Raw genomic sequence first — 19,913 nt, 5'->3', positions numbered from 1 at the left:
GAGAAACATGAAAAATTATGAGCCATTCAATTCTTCCAGACAGAGAAAAACTCTCTGTATCCCTGCCTGTGCCCACAACATTGTCAAAGAGGAAGGAAAGCCTCACATTCATAGCAGCATCAGACACAAAGGCAGGTAAAAGGAGAGCCTCTCTTTCACATAAAACCTTTCCAAGCAGAAAAGAGAAATTTCACTCCCTGAATAGTCCATAGAATTCTGCCAATTCCAAATGGCTTTGAAATAAAGGTCAGTACAAGAACCAGGTACCCCGTTCAGATTGCCAACCAGAGCTTCTGGTGGGTACTTCAAATTGCCAGCTTAGAGGAAGATCACACGTGATGGCGGAGGATAAAGATACCACCCAAGAGTGCGGCACACACAGGGGTGCTAATGTGAAACTAAGCAGAGACCGCCATTGCAGTGACTCCCCTCCTGTTTCTTAGATTCTTTCACAGCAGCATGGAACTAGGAGAGTCTGAGTAAGTCCTGAGAGGAAGGCCTGGCACAAACAAAGGTCTATAAAATAAAAAGGAAAGAAATTTTTGTCTAAATCGTAAATGCTACAGTGTATAACATTTAAATATCATCTCGACAAATGCTGTTTTTAAGCATAAAGCAGATCACCAGAAAAATAGTAAGAATGACTGATTTCAAATTCCAGTAGAATTTAAGTTTATATTATTCTGGATCTACCAATGTACTTATGCACTTCTACAACTGACATCCATTGTTTCAGTTGTGTGTATGTGTGTGATGTAGGAATGTATGTGCACATGTGTGTACAGGTATGTTCACCTGTGCTATACATGTGGAGATTAAAGGTCAATGTCATTGTCTTCCACCATTACTCTCTACTTTCTTTTACTTTTAAGACATGGTTTCTTACTAAAAATGGAGTTTTCTGTTTCAGCTAGGCTGGCTGGCTAGTGAACCCATTAGATCTACCTGTCTCCAACACACAGTGCTGGGATTATAGACCCATACCTCTGTGTCCACATTTTATATAGATGCTGGGGGGGCGGGGTCCAAGTTCAGGTCTTCATGCTTGCACAGCAAGTGTTTTACCCACTGACCCATCTCCCAAGCTCAAACATCTATTCTAATTGGTCAGAATGCATACAGTTGCTAGCATTTTGGAAAGTGTTGGCATGGCAGAGGTGTGTGGGAGGCAGTGTTGGCTCTGTGCAGTCCAGATCACTCTGTAAGAGCAGAGCATTGATCATCTCTTTACCTCTCTCTCATCATGATCCACAGAAAACTGTATATTATGCTAAAACATATGCCGTCAATCAGGACCTAACAGCTTAGAGAAACAAGTCTTTCAGTGAGATCTAAAAGTTTATCACTCCCACAATTCTTTTCTGCTATTTCCCATCAAGAATAGACTGATAGTGAATATGCAGGCAGCTCTGCCACTGAGACCTTGGGTCCGACCCTACAATATCTCCCATATTGCCATCCTAGGATCTGAAGTCTTGACCCCAACTCTCTGGTTAGCTATCTTGTGCAAAGAATACAGACTTAATAAACCTGAACTATTCAGAAACTAATTTTCTCCCATTCCTTTAACTCCAACAGTTCTTTGTTGGATATGTACACTCACAGGAGTCTGAGACTTGGAAGAAATATTCCAGTGCCCAGTTATGTCACTCATTGCTTCTTATATCAAGAATACTGTATGTGCCGTGGGACAATAGGACATTAGGACCCAAATGAAGTTCAAATTTGCTTACTGTAGAATTGCCCCCCCCCCCCCCGAGACTACACAAAGTCAAGAGTCTGAGAGAAAGACCAGGAGTCAGGTCTTTAGAAGAGGTTGTTTGAATTTTTCTTCAATGATATAGACATAGATGTAGATACACATAGATTCAAATATTACTTCAGCAATAAAAACAGATAAATCTAGACTAAAATATACTTTCTCTCTAACATTTAGTCTATATAGTATAGGTGAACTCAAATGTAGGCTCCCTATTATTGAGTTCCTCTTTACCACTTTTTTCTTTTCTTTTGTGCTAACAGAAAAGATGAAATAACCTCAGAAGAGACACTGTCAGAGCCTACTGAAACCCCTGAGTTATCCACAGGTAAGTTTATACCTCATTTCATTTCCCAACTTTTAATCCAAACCATCATGGAAAAGTATTTACAAAGCACACCTTGGTGAAAGCTGGTACGATTTATGATTCACTTGCTCATTTCTAGAAGTTTGGGTTCTATTGTGAAATATCTATATGCGTTAACAAATACTGTTTGGTCACACATTTAAGCCTAAATACCTTTCACATCACTAATTTCTCAAGGGACAGTGCTAAACTGATAACTGGTTTCTGGGGTTAGTAACATCTCTTAGTGGAGAGTGCTTGCCTAGCTTGAGGCCCTGCGTTCAATCCTTGCACTATATAGAAAATGATACTAAGTTTTTATTTTCATAGATTTTTGCCTAGTGGTTTCCAGAAATTGTTCTATCTGACCACAATGAGTAAAACTAGAAACTATAGAATATGTATATTTATTGCATATAAATGTTGCAGGATATTTGATCATATAGTGAACCAGATTGCATTACTTACTGGGAAAAAACCTGTTTCTAGTTGTGGTGTGGCTTAGCCCTACAACACATCTTTACTCCAAGAACTTTCTGCTTGAATATTGTAAATGGAATTAAATAAAATCACCCATAGGTCAAGAGGTGGAGCAAGCAACCAATTTATGGGAAGTGAAGATAGGAGCATGCATAACTAATAATAAGTCTCCATATCATAATTTGGGGAGTGGTGGCCTCAAAAAGCCTGCTACAGTGGAGAATTTCTCCAACTAAAGTGCCTGCAGCAGACTGTTCAGTTGCAGCTATAAAGGAAGAGATACTGTCCTATAAAGGACAGTGGTACTGTCCTTCCAGATCCCAATCAACCAATGGCATGGACTCTTTTACCCAAAAGGATCACCTTTTCCAATACTCTGTCACACAACAAGGTGACTCTATAGGTAATCATAAATTACTGTGTATTTAAAAAGAAAACAATGGTTTTGATTTTCACAAAGAAATGATAAATGTTTAAGGAAATAGATGTAGGCAATTTAAACATCACACAATAGTGGCCCATTGTGTAACTCCAGTTCCAGGGAGTCCATTACACTCTTGTGACCTGTGCAGGCACCAGTCACACATGAGGTACACAGGACATACATGCAGGCAAAACAACCATACACATGAAACAATAAATCTTTAAAAAATAATACATAGCTCTCTTTTCTTCCCACTCTCTCTTTCCCCAGTTCCCCTGGGGCAGACAGGACTTTCCTTGTCTTCCTCTTCTCTTCTGTCCTCTCTCTGTGCCTCTGTATCTCTTTTTCTCTTTTCTCTTTCCTTCCCCATCCCTCCCCTTTCTAATAAAACTACTCACTCAAAAGAATAATAATAATGCATAAATGTACTTTAAGTCATTTCTCCAGATAACTCAGTAAAGATCCACAATTCCACACTAACTGCAATGACCTCATAGATGCTCACAGAGCTAAAGAACACTTAAAAATACTTGGGGGAATGAGGAAAGAGCAAATCGTTTTTTATTGATATATCCTCTTTCCTAATGTTCAAAACTAAACCAATACATTTTATGTTTTTGCCTAATTAAAATAGAAAGGAAAGCAATTTCTGACTAAATATAAACTAATTAATCATAACAGTATTTTTCTTGAACATTTCTAAAAATAATTATAATTTATAAAAAATAGTAATACACATAGGTTAAAATGATTTACTTCTTAAATAGAAGCTAGACTTCCATTACTGGAATCTTCAAATGTCTCTAATTTTTCCCAGGGATCTCAACTGTTTTGATGGTTGCTTTAAAAGGGATGCTTTACATGGTGGCTTGAGGGACTGGAGAGATGGCTCAGTGCTGCTCTGACAAAGGAAATAAGTTTGGTTCACAGCACTCACATGGTAACCCATGATCTTACTAAACCCCAGTTCCAGAGGATTCAAAACCCTCTTCTACCTCTGTAAGCAAGAGGCACTCACTTGATTCACATACATATATGAGGGCAGAATACTCATACAAATAAAATAAATAAAAACTCAAAAAAAGAAACTAATAGGGTAATTGATAGCATCTTAATGTTGTTTCATTTCTTGGAGTCCATGATCTAAATTTTTAAAAACTAGAGCAATCTAGACTTTAAAGATGTGGGTAATGTTCTCAGATAATGTCCAAAAGAACAGATTCAATATAAATACTTGTCTTTACATCCTTTAAACGGACACAAAGAGAAACACTAATCAGGTCTCATTAGACAAGTCATCTACCCGTACAACATATAGTGGAACACCAAATTTTGGCCCCACAAGGAATAACCTAGTGGATATTGAAAGTGTGACTTCATATTTTTTTCAAAGATATATATGTATGGGATCATTGAAAACTGAGTTCAGAATGCATTTATCTGACATATGGAATTATGGAATCTTGACCTTGCTCTAATTTAAATTCTTTACAGTCTTATTTTTTATGGCTGAAATCTTTCTAATTTCTATAGATGTTGCCAGCATGTCGATGAGGCCCTTCCCACTCCCTCTTGATGACACAGCTCTCAACGAGATTCTCAGTGGCACCCTCAAAGACATCCAGAAGCCCACAACAGTAAGAAGTTCAGAGCTAGTAGTTTTTCATGCATGTGTCTGGTCTTCTTTTTTGTTATTTTTTCTCCTATCTATGTGTGGGTGGTATGCATGCCTATGTGTATGCATGTGCACATGTATATGGGCAGATGTGCACTAGGATTATAGGTGGACTTCCATGCATCCTTGACTTTTCCTTGGATTCTGGAGATCATAACCTCAGTCTTATACAGCAAGCACTTACCAGCTGAGTTGTGTCTCTAGCCTTGGTTTGTTTTCTTTCTTAAAACAGGAAAAAGGATGGTTCAGATACTCAACATTTTGCATCACTCTGCAATCTCAGTGACTTTATTCTATTCCCTATTCTTTTTTAAATAAGTTTTTCTTTAAATTAAAAACAACCTTACTTTCCATACCAATCCCAGTTCCCTCTCCCTCCCATCCTTCCATGCCCTCCACCAACCCCCTCATCCCACCCCCATCCACTCCCTATCAAAGTCTGTCACATCATTCAGGGCAGGATCTAGGGCTTCCCCCATGTATCTAGGCTGAGAGAGTAGCCCTCCATAGGGAATAAGCTCCCAAAGGCAATTCATGCACTAGGGATAAATACTGGTTCCACTAGCCAGAGGCCCCATAGACTACCCAGGCCTCCCAACTGACACCCATATTCAGGGGGCCTGGTTTGGTCCTATGCTGGTTCACCAGCTGTCAGACTGGGGTCTGTGAGCTCCCACTTGCTAGGTCAGCTGTTTTTGTGGGTTTTCCTCTATTCCCTATTCTTATGGCATTCTAAGGACTGCAGGAATAAATAGGTTGAGGATTAGGAGAAAATAGGGAGAACTGCAAGAAGCAAGCAGAAACCCTTCTCCCCAGTACAGATACTTATGGTAATAATGCTTCCCAAGCGTTAAAATCAATCAATCACAATCAACTCACTTCCTCTCTACTAAAATATAAGCCTTGTTGGAAGCAAGAGTCAAATTTTAGTGTCTGACATGTGCACCAAATGTGTCAAATCCTCTGCATAGAGCCAGGGAAAAATAGAAACAGAGACCTAAGGCTAAAAGACACACTGGCCAGCATGTGAACTGGTGCAGCTGTGAGAGTTGTTTAGAATATCAACATAGGGAAGTGTTGATCCTTCCCAAAACCTAGATCCAAACGGTGCTGAAGCAGAGAAACATTGCCTTTATTGCTCATGAGAAGTGGACTTGGCTGTGCAAAGAATGGCAAGCCAGAACTTCCCATCCTTCCACTGTTGCTGCAGTCACACCTACTCTCCCCTGGAATCTATGTTTTTTTCCCTGCCCCCATCCTTTCAATTTCCCTCCAAGGCACAAGGCAAGGTGAGGGCAAAAAAAAAAAAAAATCCATCTTACCAGCTCTGTATGAGAAATCCTGATGAGCATCCTGCTGGCTACTCTATGTGTCCTTCAGGCAAGATGGCAGCAGGTACAGCTGAACTATTGCTGTGAACAAGGAATAAAAATAATGTGTTTTTCTGAAAAACTCTGCCTCACTAACAGGCAAAGTGCTATTGCAGAAAAGTAGTTTCTAATTCAAAATGTTTAGCATAAAATTTGTAGGATAACTATGTAGACAGAACTTTCTGATCTGCTTGGTCCAGCAGCCATTTAGTCCCAAGTAAACACACAGAGGCTTATGTTAATTATAAAGTGTTTGGCCAATGGCTTAGGCTTCATATTGACTAGTTCTCTCTTAATTATTAACCCATTTCTATTAATCTGTGTATCTCCATGTGGTTTGGGCTTACTGGAGAATGCTCCAACATGTTACTCCTTTAGCAGCTACATGGCATCTCTCTCTCGGCTTTTTCCCTCTGCCCTCTTCCCAGAATTCTTCTAGTCTGGTAGCCCTGTCTATACTTCCTGCCTGGCTACTGGACAATCATCAACCAATAAGAGAAACATATATACAGAAGGATGTTCCCCCATCATAATGAGTCTTTCTTTCCTCTTTCTTCACATTGCCTGTGTCCCATTTCCTTCAATATCTGGTATAGGTACCTCCCTCTGTGTAAATATTCCCACATATTTCATCTGACATCTGCCATACCCCTTGAGGAGCAACCTCTACAATTTGTATGTATGGCCCATTCTTCCACTCAGCAAACATTTTACTGAAGTCCACTGATGTGCCAAGACTAGGGATGTATATCAAACATCCCAAGATAAGCAAGACAACTCCTGCACCAAGAAACAGATATGCAATTATATATGACAGAATGTTCTGGGTGCTGTGATTAAACTGCTTCCACTTAGATCCAAAGAGAAGAAAATGTCATTTCTCCTGTGTGCTGATTAAAGGTGACAGGATGAAAGGTTGGGACGAAATGATAAACCAGGACAGGTTGTAGGAGGGGCATACCTTAAGCGAGCTTACTCACTAAGTATGATCCATAAAGAACCCCTTGGTTATGCTTTGGGGAATTTTGTACAGCAGAGTATTGTGTGGACCAACAAGACTTGCATATAGAGAAAGGACAACAGGTAAGTACATGAGTAGGTACCAAACAAGAGGTTGAAATGGCAATCAATGGCAATGGAGTTCAGGGGAGACAAAGATTTCTAGACTCCAGATTGGAGAAATATTACTTCAGACAAAACATAAAGTGAGCCAAATGCATATTAGAGAGAATGAGAGGGGACGGTGCTATTGCTGGAGGGGGGGGGGAGTTAAGAAGACTCTCTAGGAAGAGAAAAGCAGGAGAACATGGCCTTTTATTAATCTACCAATCAGGGCTTCAGAATGAAAATGAATTTTCCCAAGCAGATTGGAATAAGACTGGAAACATTAAATGTGGAGATCAAAGGGTCTAGGCTGTAACCACAAGTGATAGGGAGTCTCTGAAGATACTAGGTTTGAAGCAATTAAAAATACGTGGGTTTTTTTTCTTTGTGTGTGTACTCTAAGGAGAACAATCAATCCCTCCAGAGTCCAGAAGAGGAGAGAATGTGAACACTGAACAAAAAGGCACAGATTCCAGTCAAACCCGAGGAATCCTCTTCAGTGAGCTGTTACACAGAATGCAGACTTCAATAAGAGAAACCATATTATATACCTCAAAGTTGCTAGGAGAATAGATTTTAACATTTTCAACATACACTCAAAAAGATGTTTTTTAATTCTATATGCTGATATATTAAAAAGCCTGATACAATCTTCCTAGATTATAAACATATATCAAAACATTACATTGAACCCTTTAAGTATAGACAATTACCATGTGTTACTAAAATATGTTGAAGCTGGATGATGACACGGGAAGGGCATAGGCAGGAGGATCTTCAAGGCCAGACTTAACTATATAGCAAGTTTGAGAATAGCTTGGGCAATAATGAGACTGACTCAAAGTAAATAAGTAAGTAAAATGTGAGGATTGCCTCAAATTCAAGGCCAGCCTGAACTCCAGAGTGAGACCCAGTCTCTAGTATATAAAGAACCAACCCAATGTAGCTCCAGTAGTGTCTCACTTTGTCTCTCACTAAAATTTAGAAGCAACTCATTATGAGCAGGACTTCTATTCCAAAACCACTTGGACCTTCATCGTCCAATTCTTGATGTAATAGCAGCATATATGATTTAATATAGTAGATTATGTATGGTTTATATTAATAGAGATGCTTTTCTTTTTTTATCCTAGGAAATCAAAACAGAACCCACTCATGTGTCTGAAATCTCACCAGAGGAGAAGGTGGAGTTCAGTATCTCTCTGCCAAACCACAGGTTCAAGGCAGAGCTCACCAACTCTGGATCCCCATCCTATCAGGAGCTGGTGGGACAGTCCCAACTGCAGGTGAGTGGACTCAGCCTGCACATCCACACCGCAAGTCATGGCACTGTCTGCAAGCCAACAGAATATTATGCATACTTTGGCTATTATCTTCAACTTTTTATGACCACCAGGCATCCATTGTTAGCCACTAAAAAGGAAACTAACACATATTAAATTCCAAAATACTGGGGCAATTGTCCAGTCCAGCTTTTCCATTGGTCAATGTTGTTTATGTTTAAATTATCTCTAATTTTTAGTAAGTTTAGAACTCATTTAACTAAATCCACAAATATTCTACATATGTAAATTGTCATCATGGTAATGCCTCATAAGTATACAATTTTCCAAAAATTCATCAAGGTACAAATTAAATGCTTTCATCATTTTATATGTTGATTATCAGTAAAACTGATTAAAATTTTCAAAGATTATGTGCTAACTAGAGAATCTAATGGATTTTAATTATAAATTTTCAATTCATAATATTATATCCCTATTAATATTTTCACTTCTGTAATTTGAAAGAAATCTATGTTTACCACTACATCACCAATACTATCTTTGCAATTTAAATACATGACATTAAGTTAGACATAATTATGATGTTTATTCATCAATTACTAGAACAAGAGTTGATCCAACATAACTAAGAAGTCTATGTCTTGTCCAACTTTGTTCCAAAGAGTATCACATCAGTACTGCTGGCTCTTTCTAAAGTCTACCATTACCTAAGGCACAGTCTTCTATATCTCGTGTCTGTAATAATACAGCACGAAGGTGGGACTAGTGGGTCCCATCTTTGTAGAGGGACAAACGTTGGGTGGGAGACAGAGACCTGTAGATGAGACTTATGTTTATTGGGGAGGTTTATTGGAAGGTTTATTGGGGAAAGGAAGGGGAATAAGGAAAAAGAAGAGAGAGAGAGAGAGAGAGAGAGAGAGAGAGAGAGAGAGAGAGAGAGAGAGCTGCCTCCTCAGAGAAACGATAGAAGAGGGAAGAGAGAGTAAGTAGGCAGAGTTTGCCTTGTAAAGAGACCCCAATACCTGAGTACAGAACTTGAAGGGCACAGAGGCACTATGCCAGGTTCTTAAGTGCCAGGGCCAGGTCTGCCTGGATTATTATACTGTCCCCTCACTGGCTCCTGAGTAGGACCACTCCAAGGTCTGCCTTAGAAACCCAATCAGTATGTTTCCCCCCCATAGCCTGTATTAGCAGTCATTTGGGCCTAATCAGGAATTAATTGACAGTGCTTTACAGTGATTTAATTTCCACAATAAACCTAATGAGGAATTTAATACAAATGTCAAAAGGAATCACATGGTTGTTGTCTGGATGCTTTCTCCTGTGCAAACATTCGGCGAAACTCAGCTGTAGCTACTCTTTTATAGCCCATTAACATACGTTCTGGCAGAATCAGGGAGACCCCTGTGCATTTAGTATTATTAATAAGGTTAAGTGGGCACTTAATTAGCAATTTAGTGGCTAGTGCTTCATGATTGGAAGGTCCCCACTAGATTACTTAGCAGAATTAACTGAAGACTTTTGTCATCATGTCCCTAGACACCATCTGCACCCTCTGATGCAAAGCTGATTCTTAATCAAACTCAGACAGCTTCACCAAGAGGGCATGGACACAAACAAAAAAAAAAATCTCCTACATCCAATCCTTTGCTGTGGAGCACTCGTAGAGGGGAGGGAAGACAGCCCCCAGGAGCACTGAAACGGCAGCTTCCATGGAGGCACTTCCCTGCTTCACTAACTGCTCACACAATAGACTAGTGTCTCTATAAAGAGAATAATAAGTCCACAACATTATGCCTTGCTCCAAACACTGAATCACATACTTGAGCCTTCACACCCCAAATTCACTGTGCTTCCAAAACTGCTCCCACAGGACACTAGAGTAGGCCTGAACCTTTCCTATGAGCTCCCTAATAAAGCCCAGCCCCGAAGAACCTAGCCTCTCCTTTCCCCCTGGTTCCTCTCTGTTAAGCTCATTACAGAGTAAGGGAGACTCATATAAACTTACTTCCCCAGGCTTCCTTCCCCGACATCACAGTGGGGACCCTCCATCTAGCCCCACCCCACCCCAGTCTTTAAAAAACTGTCTAAAAGCTGGATCTTCCTTGGAGAATCCATGCTGGGGGTGCGGATGAGACTCCCAGACTTTTCCCGGTGGAAAAGTAGAAAACAAAAATTACTAATAAATTATTAGCATCACGGACTGTGTTTTTTTTTTTTTTCTCATTCCTTACTGATACCGTGTGGCATGGGTATCATGTCCCATTTTGATCAAAAGAGCACGACTCAGAGATGAAGCAATAAACTCGGGAATTTGCAGCTAGAAAGTGATAGCACCAATATTTAAACCCAGCCTGCAGAATATCTTCTTATCATCCAGACTAAGCTGCTTTCATCACCAGAGTTCCTATAGGTTCAGGAAATGAAAACTATTTTTAATATTGGCACACGAAAATATAATTAGAAGGTAAATCAGTCTCCTGGAAAAAAAATTCCATGATGCAGCCCAAAACCCCATAGGAGATTGGGGATTATCTATCTATCTTCGCATCACTGCTACAGTCCTTGGCACTGGAGATGGGGCACAGCGGTGATTTTAGATACAGCGACAACCCAGTGGCATGTTGATGAGTTTAGAGAATGAAGAGATGAACTCAGCTCATCAAGCAATATTGTGAAATTCCTTCTGTGTGGATGAAGATCCAGTGAATTCTAAGAGCCAGGGGGAATAAAGATGAATAAACAGGACTCCATCCCTAGGCCAAAGGGCATGCACCTCCTAGAACTTAGATGGTACACTTGAGAGATGTGGCCTGGTGGAGAGAAGAAATGCTCCGAACTGCACCTGAGTCTTGAAACTCTCACTTTTCAGTAGAGAGAGGCTCAGTGAAAGCAGTCAGTGAACAGAAGAAGGGGGGGGGGTGCTATTGTCATGCCCAGATCTCAGAATCCTCCAACAAACAACAAGGAGACAAACAACAAGGAGCCCAGTATGTAAAAGAAAAGAGCCTTTATTTAAGCTGGAGCTTGGGCTCTCTGTCTGTGTGACATAGCAGTTTTGAGCAGAGTGCCCAGCCCAGGCGGGGTAGGGGTTTTATCATAGTAGAGGCTGGGAGTAAAGGGATTTCAGGGTTCAAGACCTTGATTGGCTGACATTTGTCTAAGGGTGTCTTGGTGAAAGGGGATAGGTGTGTTCTAGGATAAAGGACATCAGATGACCCTATCTACAATGGTTGGAACGTTAGGAATTTCTCTTGGTATTTTCCCCTTGGATGATCCTTTCCTGGGTTTGTGGTCTTTCCCTGGTATTGCTTCAGAGTAAACTGAAAACTCAAGCCTACTTGAGCCTTGGAATGGCAGCAGTGGAGCAAAGCAGCAAGTGTGTACCAAGTCACCCTGGGCCCTACACTGTGTTGGAGTGGAAGCAGTCAGTGAGCAGAAGATGAGCATGCTGTGTTGCGGGAGTAGAAACAGGCAGTGAGGAGATTGGTGCTGTGGGCAGAGGGAAAGTAATTCATGGGGCTCTGGAGAAATAGAAGTGCCCATTATAAACAGGGAAGGACAGAGTTCCTCTTCAGTTCACTAGAAGGCCAACTATAGGCTACTCATAAATGGGATAACAGTAGAAAGAAGTAAGTCTTACTTTTCTATTGCTGTGAAGAGACAAAGGCAACTCATGAGAGAAAACATTTAACTGGGAACTTTTAAGCTTGTCTAACATGAAGAAGTCTGGAAATAATGTAGATTTGGAGAGGAAAATGATACTTGTGTGAAGAACTCAAGACTGGATATAAGGAGAGAGCTGAAACCAGGGGAGAAAACTGGATTTCCCCACGAGGGGGATGACAGATCACAGAGAGGCAGGGACAGGAGGACAAGGCCGGCCTCTCTAGTTCCCCTGCTGTCCCACTCGAGCTCCTCTACTAGTTGGCTTTGCCTTCCTGTCAGACCCTCTTGTTTTGTAGCCTTCCCCAGGAAAGCCTGGATGGGGCAGGTTATGGAATAAGAGAACTGAGAAGACTCTGGTGGGAACTTGACACTCAAAGACTAACAAGAGCAATCTGAGGGAGCAAAGAAAACTGAACGGAGAGGGAAAGAAGAGGAAGTATAAGCCAAAGAAGGCCACTAGAAGGAAGATTTGGAGAGAGCCACCCACTCCCTTGGAATCTGGGGGCACAGAGATGGGGCTGCAAGCCTAGGGAGGAGCCAGGGAGACTGTCCTGATAGCCAGCCTCACTAACAAACACATATTGAGAACACTTGTGAAATCCAGGCACGTCCAAGAACAAATCTAATTGATTGCATTTAATAATACCTTTACTGTTGTATTTTCCAAATCCTCTAATTCAATCCAGGGAACATCATTAGCTTGTCATCATCTATAGAGACAAAGTGTATATTACTCTATGTAGTAGTTTAAAAGGTTCCCTCCAAATACCATCTTAAAGTTATTTCATGCTTTATGTAAAATAAATATTTCAAGCATCTCAAAACTATTCATATATGGCTTTTAAGCCAATAGCAAAATATTCTCTGGCTTCAGAAATACCTGTGAACAGAGGGAGTCTGACATTTTGTTTTAGCTTTCCCTTTCAACTGTCCTTTAACTGACTCATCAAAAGTGTTTAGAGGGTTGGTTGGTTGGTTGGTTGGTTGGTTGGTTGGTTGGTTGGTAACATCTGAGTCAGTAAGGCCAATGACTATTTCATACATTTCTTTCTTTCTGCAGTTGCAAAAGATATTTAAGAAACTTCCAGGGTTCCAAGAAATCCATGTGTTAGGATTTGGGTAAGTGAGAGAATTAGACTGTTCTCAATTTGTAAATCACTTCCTCCCTGGCTTGCCTTAAAAGTGACATCCTGAGGATTAGAAGGCCCCTTTCCCCTGAGTTGTTTAACTCAGTCTGGTCCTACAGACTGGATACTTTTGAGATAATGGAGCTCTAATAAGAACAGAAAACCATGTGCTGAAGGGAGAGTGCAGAATCTGCAATGCTGTTCCCAGGAGAGCCAGAAATACTGCCCTACATAGCAACCGTCAATAGTCCTTGGTAATGTCATTAGCAAATCTTTGGGAAATACCTCGGTAAAGACAGATCAAAAACAGTAACAATTATCCTACTGGGTTGCCTCATGTCCTCTGCAAGGCGAAATCTCATCCACGTTGGCATAAATCACGTTAGCCAAGAGACACAGGTGGATCTGATTTTTTTAAGTGGCTTTTATGGGTGGAGCGATTGAAGGGATGGAATGCACAGGGTCCAAAGCAAGACTTCACAAAATATATGTTTTTAATTTTGCCTAGTGTGTGGACTGGATAAAGCTTTCTGCTCAAAAAGTAGTGACTCGAAATGTAAAATGATAAAATAATGCCACACTAAAGCTGTGTGTGGTCACACTCCAGCAGAAGCCAGTCTGTAGCCATCTGTATTCACAGCACGGTCATTCAGGTTCATGGGTTTAAACAAGAATTTTTGCTTCATTTTTAAAGTTCTCCTTATTTCAAACACGCGTAGGCAAAATCATTAAACGGCACTTTGTAACAGTGTGCTGCAGGGTACAGAGCAGTGCTGGTGGAAGCAGATGAACTTCCATGCCTGGGGAGGTAGGAGGTGACTTGGGAAGATCAGGCCTTTGGAAGTCTTGCTGGCTCTTTGCCACCTGGTCTTGGAGCAGGAGAGCAACTGTGAAAGAGCAGCTTCTGTCTGGAAAGGAGGGCTCAGGAGATGTGACCACTGTGTTTCCCAGGGCCGTCAGGCCTTTCTGATTTGTTTCACTCCAGAGGAGAGAAATATTGGAAAGGGAGAGTGATAAAAGATGAAAGTCCTAATATTTCCCAAAGCAAACTTGCTTTGCTTTGTGTCAAGATGCCACTCTGCAGTATTCAACTGGAAGGCAGATGGATGAGGAGATAATCAAAGGTGATGGGCACATATTTTGCATAGATGGCGAGGTCTTCTGAATAAAGTACTACAGTTAAAGAACAAATTTTTAATCTACAGCTTCAGGAAATGATGAAAATGCCTCTCCTGGTGAGTGATTAAATGTGTGTTATTGCCTCCCTTCAACAAATGAAAATCTAATTGAAAAAAAAAACTACTTCAGAGGAAAATCACAATAAAATTTTCCAAGTAAAAAACTTTTTAAGAGACATGCTTGGAAACTGAATCTTTCCCATATTTGTCTCTGTAAGGATTTATTACTATTTCTGCCAAATATGCTTATAAAACAAGTTTAATTGCATTTTGACAATAGTTTTCCTTCTGTCATAAGGACTTCAGTCCACTGGAAAGTATGTGGGCCCCTGAGTTCAATAAGTGATACACTTGTGAGCAGCCCAAACCTTTGGTCATTGATACCAATGCTGGGGACACTGTGAAATAAACTTACTATGAAGGATATCCATAGAGAAATAAAAGGAGCTTATGATAAGGATATCCTTTATTAGAAAAACACCAGCCAAACGCAAGCCAGAGCATGCCAGGGGCAGCAAGGCAGGGAGGCCAGAGAGAAGGGGCTCCCATGTGCCTTGCAGCCCCTTAAAAACCTATCACACATCATCCTGACCTCACCTTGACCACGCCCTGGCAGGCGTGGTCAGACACACCTATGGCCAGCTTCTAGCAGGCGTGGCTTACACTGTCCCCTACAGATATCACTTTTGTTACGGGGCCAGATGCCCACAGATGAATCAGCGCCTATCAGTCACATACATTGCCTTTCCTTTGTCTCATTTGTAGAAAAGCTGATTTATAACTTCATGAATAGCTTGATGTGAACAGCCACACCTGATTCTCTCAACATAATTGGAAGGTAGTTAGGACTCCGTTATTAATACCATTTTAAGGGTTAGCAGTTAAACACCACTTAGAGTATTGCTTCATCCCTACGATCAAGTGTGGGGCACTATTAACAATCACACAAACTAGTGGTAGAGTACATTTCTTCAGCCTGGTGCATAAACATCCATCGCATCTTTATCTTGAATAGCCCAAAACAAAACAGCCAACTGTCCATCAACAGAGCAATAGGCAGTTCTAGAATATGCCCACGATAGACACTTTTCTTGACAAAGAAATAACACTCTTGACATATATGACAAGAATGTACCTCAGAATAACTGTGCTGAGTGAAAGGCCAGACAAGAGTACATTATGTTCTATTCCAGAAAACAGAAACTCATCTACAGTGGCAGAAAACATATCAGTAGTTGCTTGGAGATGGTGAGGCAGAGTGTGAAAGGGAGGGATCACAAAGAGGCAGGCTAAAGCTTTGACACTGGTGAACATGCTCCGTATCTTCATTGTGGTAATAAATAGTTTTTCTTTAAGACTTCCATTTGCTGGTGCAAGGCTATGTCAACAAAGCAATTTTTCACTGGCAGGCATAAGGTTTGGGCCTAGGAGTGTGGCCTCTCTCCTTGGCTTCTTGGGTTACAAATTACAAAGAAGCAAGAGGCAGGCCCTGGATGGATGTCTGTAGACTGTAGGCAGTCTCTCCTCACAGAGCAGTACCACTTAGAAGGACAGCAGATTCTCTGTCTCTAAGGGAACATGGGAACAAGTGTAGGCTGATTTTTTTCCTATCCCACCAGCCAGCTTCCAAATAACCACACAGAGACTTCTTATTAATTATGAAAACTTGTCCAGTAGCTTAGGCTTGTTTCTAAGTAGCTCCTAGAACTTAAATTAACCCATTTCTATTAACTTACTTTCTGCCTCATGGCCTTATTACCTTTACTCTCTACTGCCCATGCTGCTTTCTTGCTTCCTCCATCTCTGGCTGGCGACTCTGCCTTCTTCCCAGAGTTCTCTCTGACCCGAAAATCCTGCCTAGCTATTGGCCATTCAGCTTTTTATTAAACCAATCAGATTGGCACGTATTCATAGTGTACAAAAAGATTATTCCACAATGAACAAGTCTGTAGCCTATCCACTGAGGCCATATTATATCAGGAGATAAGTGAAATGAATTTGTAGTCCAGGCAGAAATGCCACTGACACTGATCCCATCATATATAGAGACTGTCTTCATCATCAATTGTCATTTGAAATATAAAGAGAGAAAACCTAATATTGCTTCTAAACCAAATTCTAAAATGTGTCTGTAATTTTGGTAACCAACATGTCTTTCTCAGGCACATACCAGTGAATGAGGTGACAAAATGAAAACAAAGTTAAAGAGAGACAACCCCAAGTTCAAATCCTGCCTCTGCTGGGTCCAGTTGAGTGTCTTCTCTGCCTTTGTAGCGCCTGTGAAATGAGGATTCTGCTGTTGTAAACATTAAATGAAAATACTCATAAAATTCTTGGCTTGTAGCACCAACTCAGTAAATGGGTGTTGTCTTTCTCACAAGTTTTCATGGGGAATCGAACCAGTCCCTCAACTGATTAAAGCAATTCAAAGAGAAATCAGCAAAACACTAGTTCCCAGGGTCAATCTCAGACAAGTCACTTCTGAGAATAAACAAATCCCTTAATGGCATTCAGGAGGTAAGGAATCTGTTTGCAAAATACTTTTTTAAAACATCCTGGCAGCTGCACCCCACATAGAAGACACATAGCATATATTTGCAGCCTCCTTGAAGAAATCAACAAGTTTCAAAAGAAGAGCATAAGGGCACAAAAGTCTTTGAACTGAGGCTCAAACCCTGTTCAGAAACTGTACGTAAAGATGTTTATATCCTAAGATTCATGATTCCTAAAGGTACCATCGAAATTCTGGTGGCAGTTTGTTCCTCCAACACTCTAGATGAACATGAAAGACAATATAAAAACATTTTTGTGTATAAAATAATCCACTGAAAGCTTCAATAAATCTCACCAAAATTCTTTCTTCTTTGCATGTTTTCATGAAATGAAGACCAAAGAAAGAAGGAGATGGGTAATTTTGATTATTTTTGTGTTTTGAAATATAGTATGCTTCCTTCCACAAATGTATAAGTTGGGAGTTGTTTGGGGGAGGGGCCTTTTTGTTTGATTGGTTGATTTTTGTTTTGTTTGGGTTTTGGTTTTTCATTAGACATGGTTTCTCAGAGTAGCCTTAACTGTCATGGAACTCTCTCTGTAGACCAGGCTAGCCTTGAACTCAGAGATCTGCCTGCCTTTGCCTTCCAACTGCTGGGATTAAAGGCATGCACCATTACCACCCAGCCTAAACTGTTATTTTTTAAAATAATTTTCACATGTACTTTGTCTTGAATAAGCCAACGATTTTTAGTAGTTTTATTTAAATGGAATTATCATTTAGTAATTTAAAAAACTCTCTAGTCAAATCACTATATGAGATTAGCAGGGAAACACTGATTGACCATTTGAAAAGCATTCTAAGAAAAACTATACCTCTAATTAGAAAAATGTGAGAATACAGATGTTTATGCCAGCATCCTGATTTAACTAATTCTTGTATGTTCGCAATGGGAAACTGGCTGACTGGCTTCACGCTCATGAGTACTCCCAACTGAAGCCTAGAATAAAGGAGAGAAACTAATTTGCTCCTCAGCCCCAAGGTCAGTTTGAGGTGGGGAAATGACCCACTATACCTTGGAGAGATCAGTAATGAGAATCTGGCTTTGGCTCCTTCAATTGACTAGTGAAATAATGAACTGTAGTCGCTGACTGATTGTGTGGTCTGAAGAACTGCCAAGAATACACATTATCAGCTCCTGAGGCCTTTAAAACACTTCTGCATGCCTCTGTGTAGATTTATGGCATGAAACAAAAGGCAACACTTGGTCTCAAGGACAGAGCTGTAAAGAATCTTGTTTGAGGGTTTGCATGCTGAAAGATACCATGTTAATAAATATGGTAGTAAATACAGTTAATCATACACTGTGTACTGCTTCCCTTCCCCTTTTCTTACATCCTTTGTTATTTTATTTCCTTGCTCTATTTCATTTAATTTATTTTGATTTTTTGTTTTTAGTTTAAAAAATACTTTGTGGCCAGGTAGTGGTGACACATGCCTTTAATCCCAGCAGAGGCAGGTGGATCTCTGTGAGTTTGAGGCCAGCCTGGTCTACAAAGCAAGTTCCAGGACAGCCAAAGCTGTTACACAGAGAAACCCTGTCTTGAAGAACAAAATATAAAATAAAATAATAAAATACTCTATGGAAAAGAATGGAAGAAAAAAAAGGGCGTTAAGAACTGAAATTCTACTTGGTTATGGCATACATAGCCTATTGTGATGCTGATATATCATGCATACTAGTCCAAAGACCTTAGAAGAGGCATCTTGTCGAAAAGGGGCCAATTCATCTCTCTTTCTGATTGGCACTTCATGATTTTAACACCACCAAAAACACTGATCAATTAACAATGAACCATTCCCACTTTTAAAAAATATAAATATGCATGGAATCAATTCGCAATCCCTTTTTGAACTAGACTTAATCTCCAGGCTGACATTCTACTTTAAAACAAAGTATTTGTCAATATTTTTCCATATGTTAAGTTTATGGCCAATATTGAAATGTTTTAAGTCGGATATTCTTTAAGAGCCTATCAGAAAAGAGGTTAAATTGCCCTGAAGACTTATAGCAACACAGAAACTCTCTCATCTTATAACAATGGCTTTGGATGGAACGTGTCCTCTGCTCTCCACAGTTCAAGCTCCACAGAAATACAACTTATGGCCATCTTTAAGAGAGACCATGAAGAAGTAAAAGGCCCTGCAAGCGATCTCCTGTCCCTTGATTTCAACAAAATTGAAAATGAAAGACTCCATCATGGAACCATAGAAGACAAGCAACCGGAAATCTACCTCACAACTACAAACCTCAAAAAACTTATCATCCAACTACTAGACGAAGACCATTCCTTGGATGTGGGGACGATTCAGTTCAGTGATGGTCAGTTGGTGATGCTGTAGTTCTGAGTTTATCCTCATTCTGACAGGGAAGCTAGGAATTATTACTATATGATGGATTGCCCTTTTCACTTGGGCCCTGTGAAGTCAGTCATTGCTATGACAGCTGCATCATGTACCATACTATTTCTGTCTCTCTTCACTCCCTCCTGCATTTCATTTAATCAGCCCTTGGTGATCACTTTGCACCAATGATGAGTCTAGGAGAATCCAGTAGTTTCAGTTTAGTCAGGTCAACCATGTTCAACCAGTAGGGCCCGGACAGAGGGGAGAACTCCCATCTATCTGGCTTAGTGTACACATATCTTCTCATCCAGTAAACTAGTCAGGCTTCATAAGGAAACAGATGGCATATTCAAATGAGGCTAATTTAAAAAGAGCTGATGGAGGAATTGCCCATAAAAATTTCCTTTACTCAAAGGAATGGAATAGTTCGATAAGGCTAGAAGTAGCATGACCTCACTTCTACCTCCAGGCCTGAGGGTTGCCCACTAATGCAACCCACCCCAGAGAGGAGGGTAAGGAACCACTGATACAATCTTTGTAAGTCAATCTTAGTGGGATCCAAAGACATAATCCAGATAATCTGACATGCTGGGGACCT

At 40.4% G+C, this 19,913-nt stretch overlaps 1 protein-coding gene across 1 annotated transcript in view; it reads left to right on the top strand.

The window, feature by feature from the left end:
• Impg1 (interphotoreceptor matrix proteoglycan 1) overlaps positions 1–19,913 on the top strand; it is a 100,735-nt gene that overhangs the window by 9,993 nt on the left and 70,829 nt on the right. The window contains exons 4-9 of the mRNA XM_027411394.2: positions 2,023–2,087; positions 4,543–4,646; positions 8,292–8,444; positions 13,174–13,232; positions 17,306–17,326; positions 19,048–19,292. Coding sequence (XP_027267195.1) covers positions 2,023–2,087; positions 4,543–4,646; positions 8,292–8,444; positions 13,174–13,232; positions 17,306–17,326; positions 19,048–19,292 — 647 coding nt within the window. The remainder of the gene's footprint in view (positions 1–2,022; positions 2,088–4,542; positions 4,647–8,291; positions 8,445–13,173; positions 13,233–17,305; positions 17,327–19,047; positions 19,293–19,913) is intronic.

The sequence above is a fragment of the Cricetulus griseus genome, chromosome 4, assembly GCF_003668045.3.
Source record: "Cricetulus griseus strain 17A/GY chromosome 4, alternate assembly CriGri-PICRH-1.0, whole genome shotgun sequence".
NCBI classification, from domain to species: Eukaryota; Metazoa; Chordata; class Mammalia; order Rodentia; family Cricetidae; genus Cricetulus; species Cricetulus griseus.
This window is presented reverse-complemented; position numbering and strand designations above follow the sequence as displayed.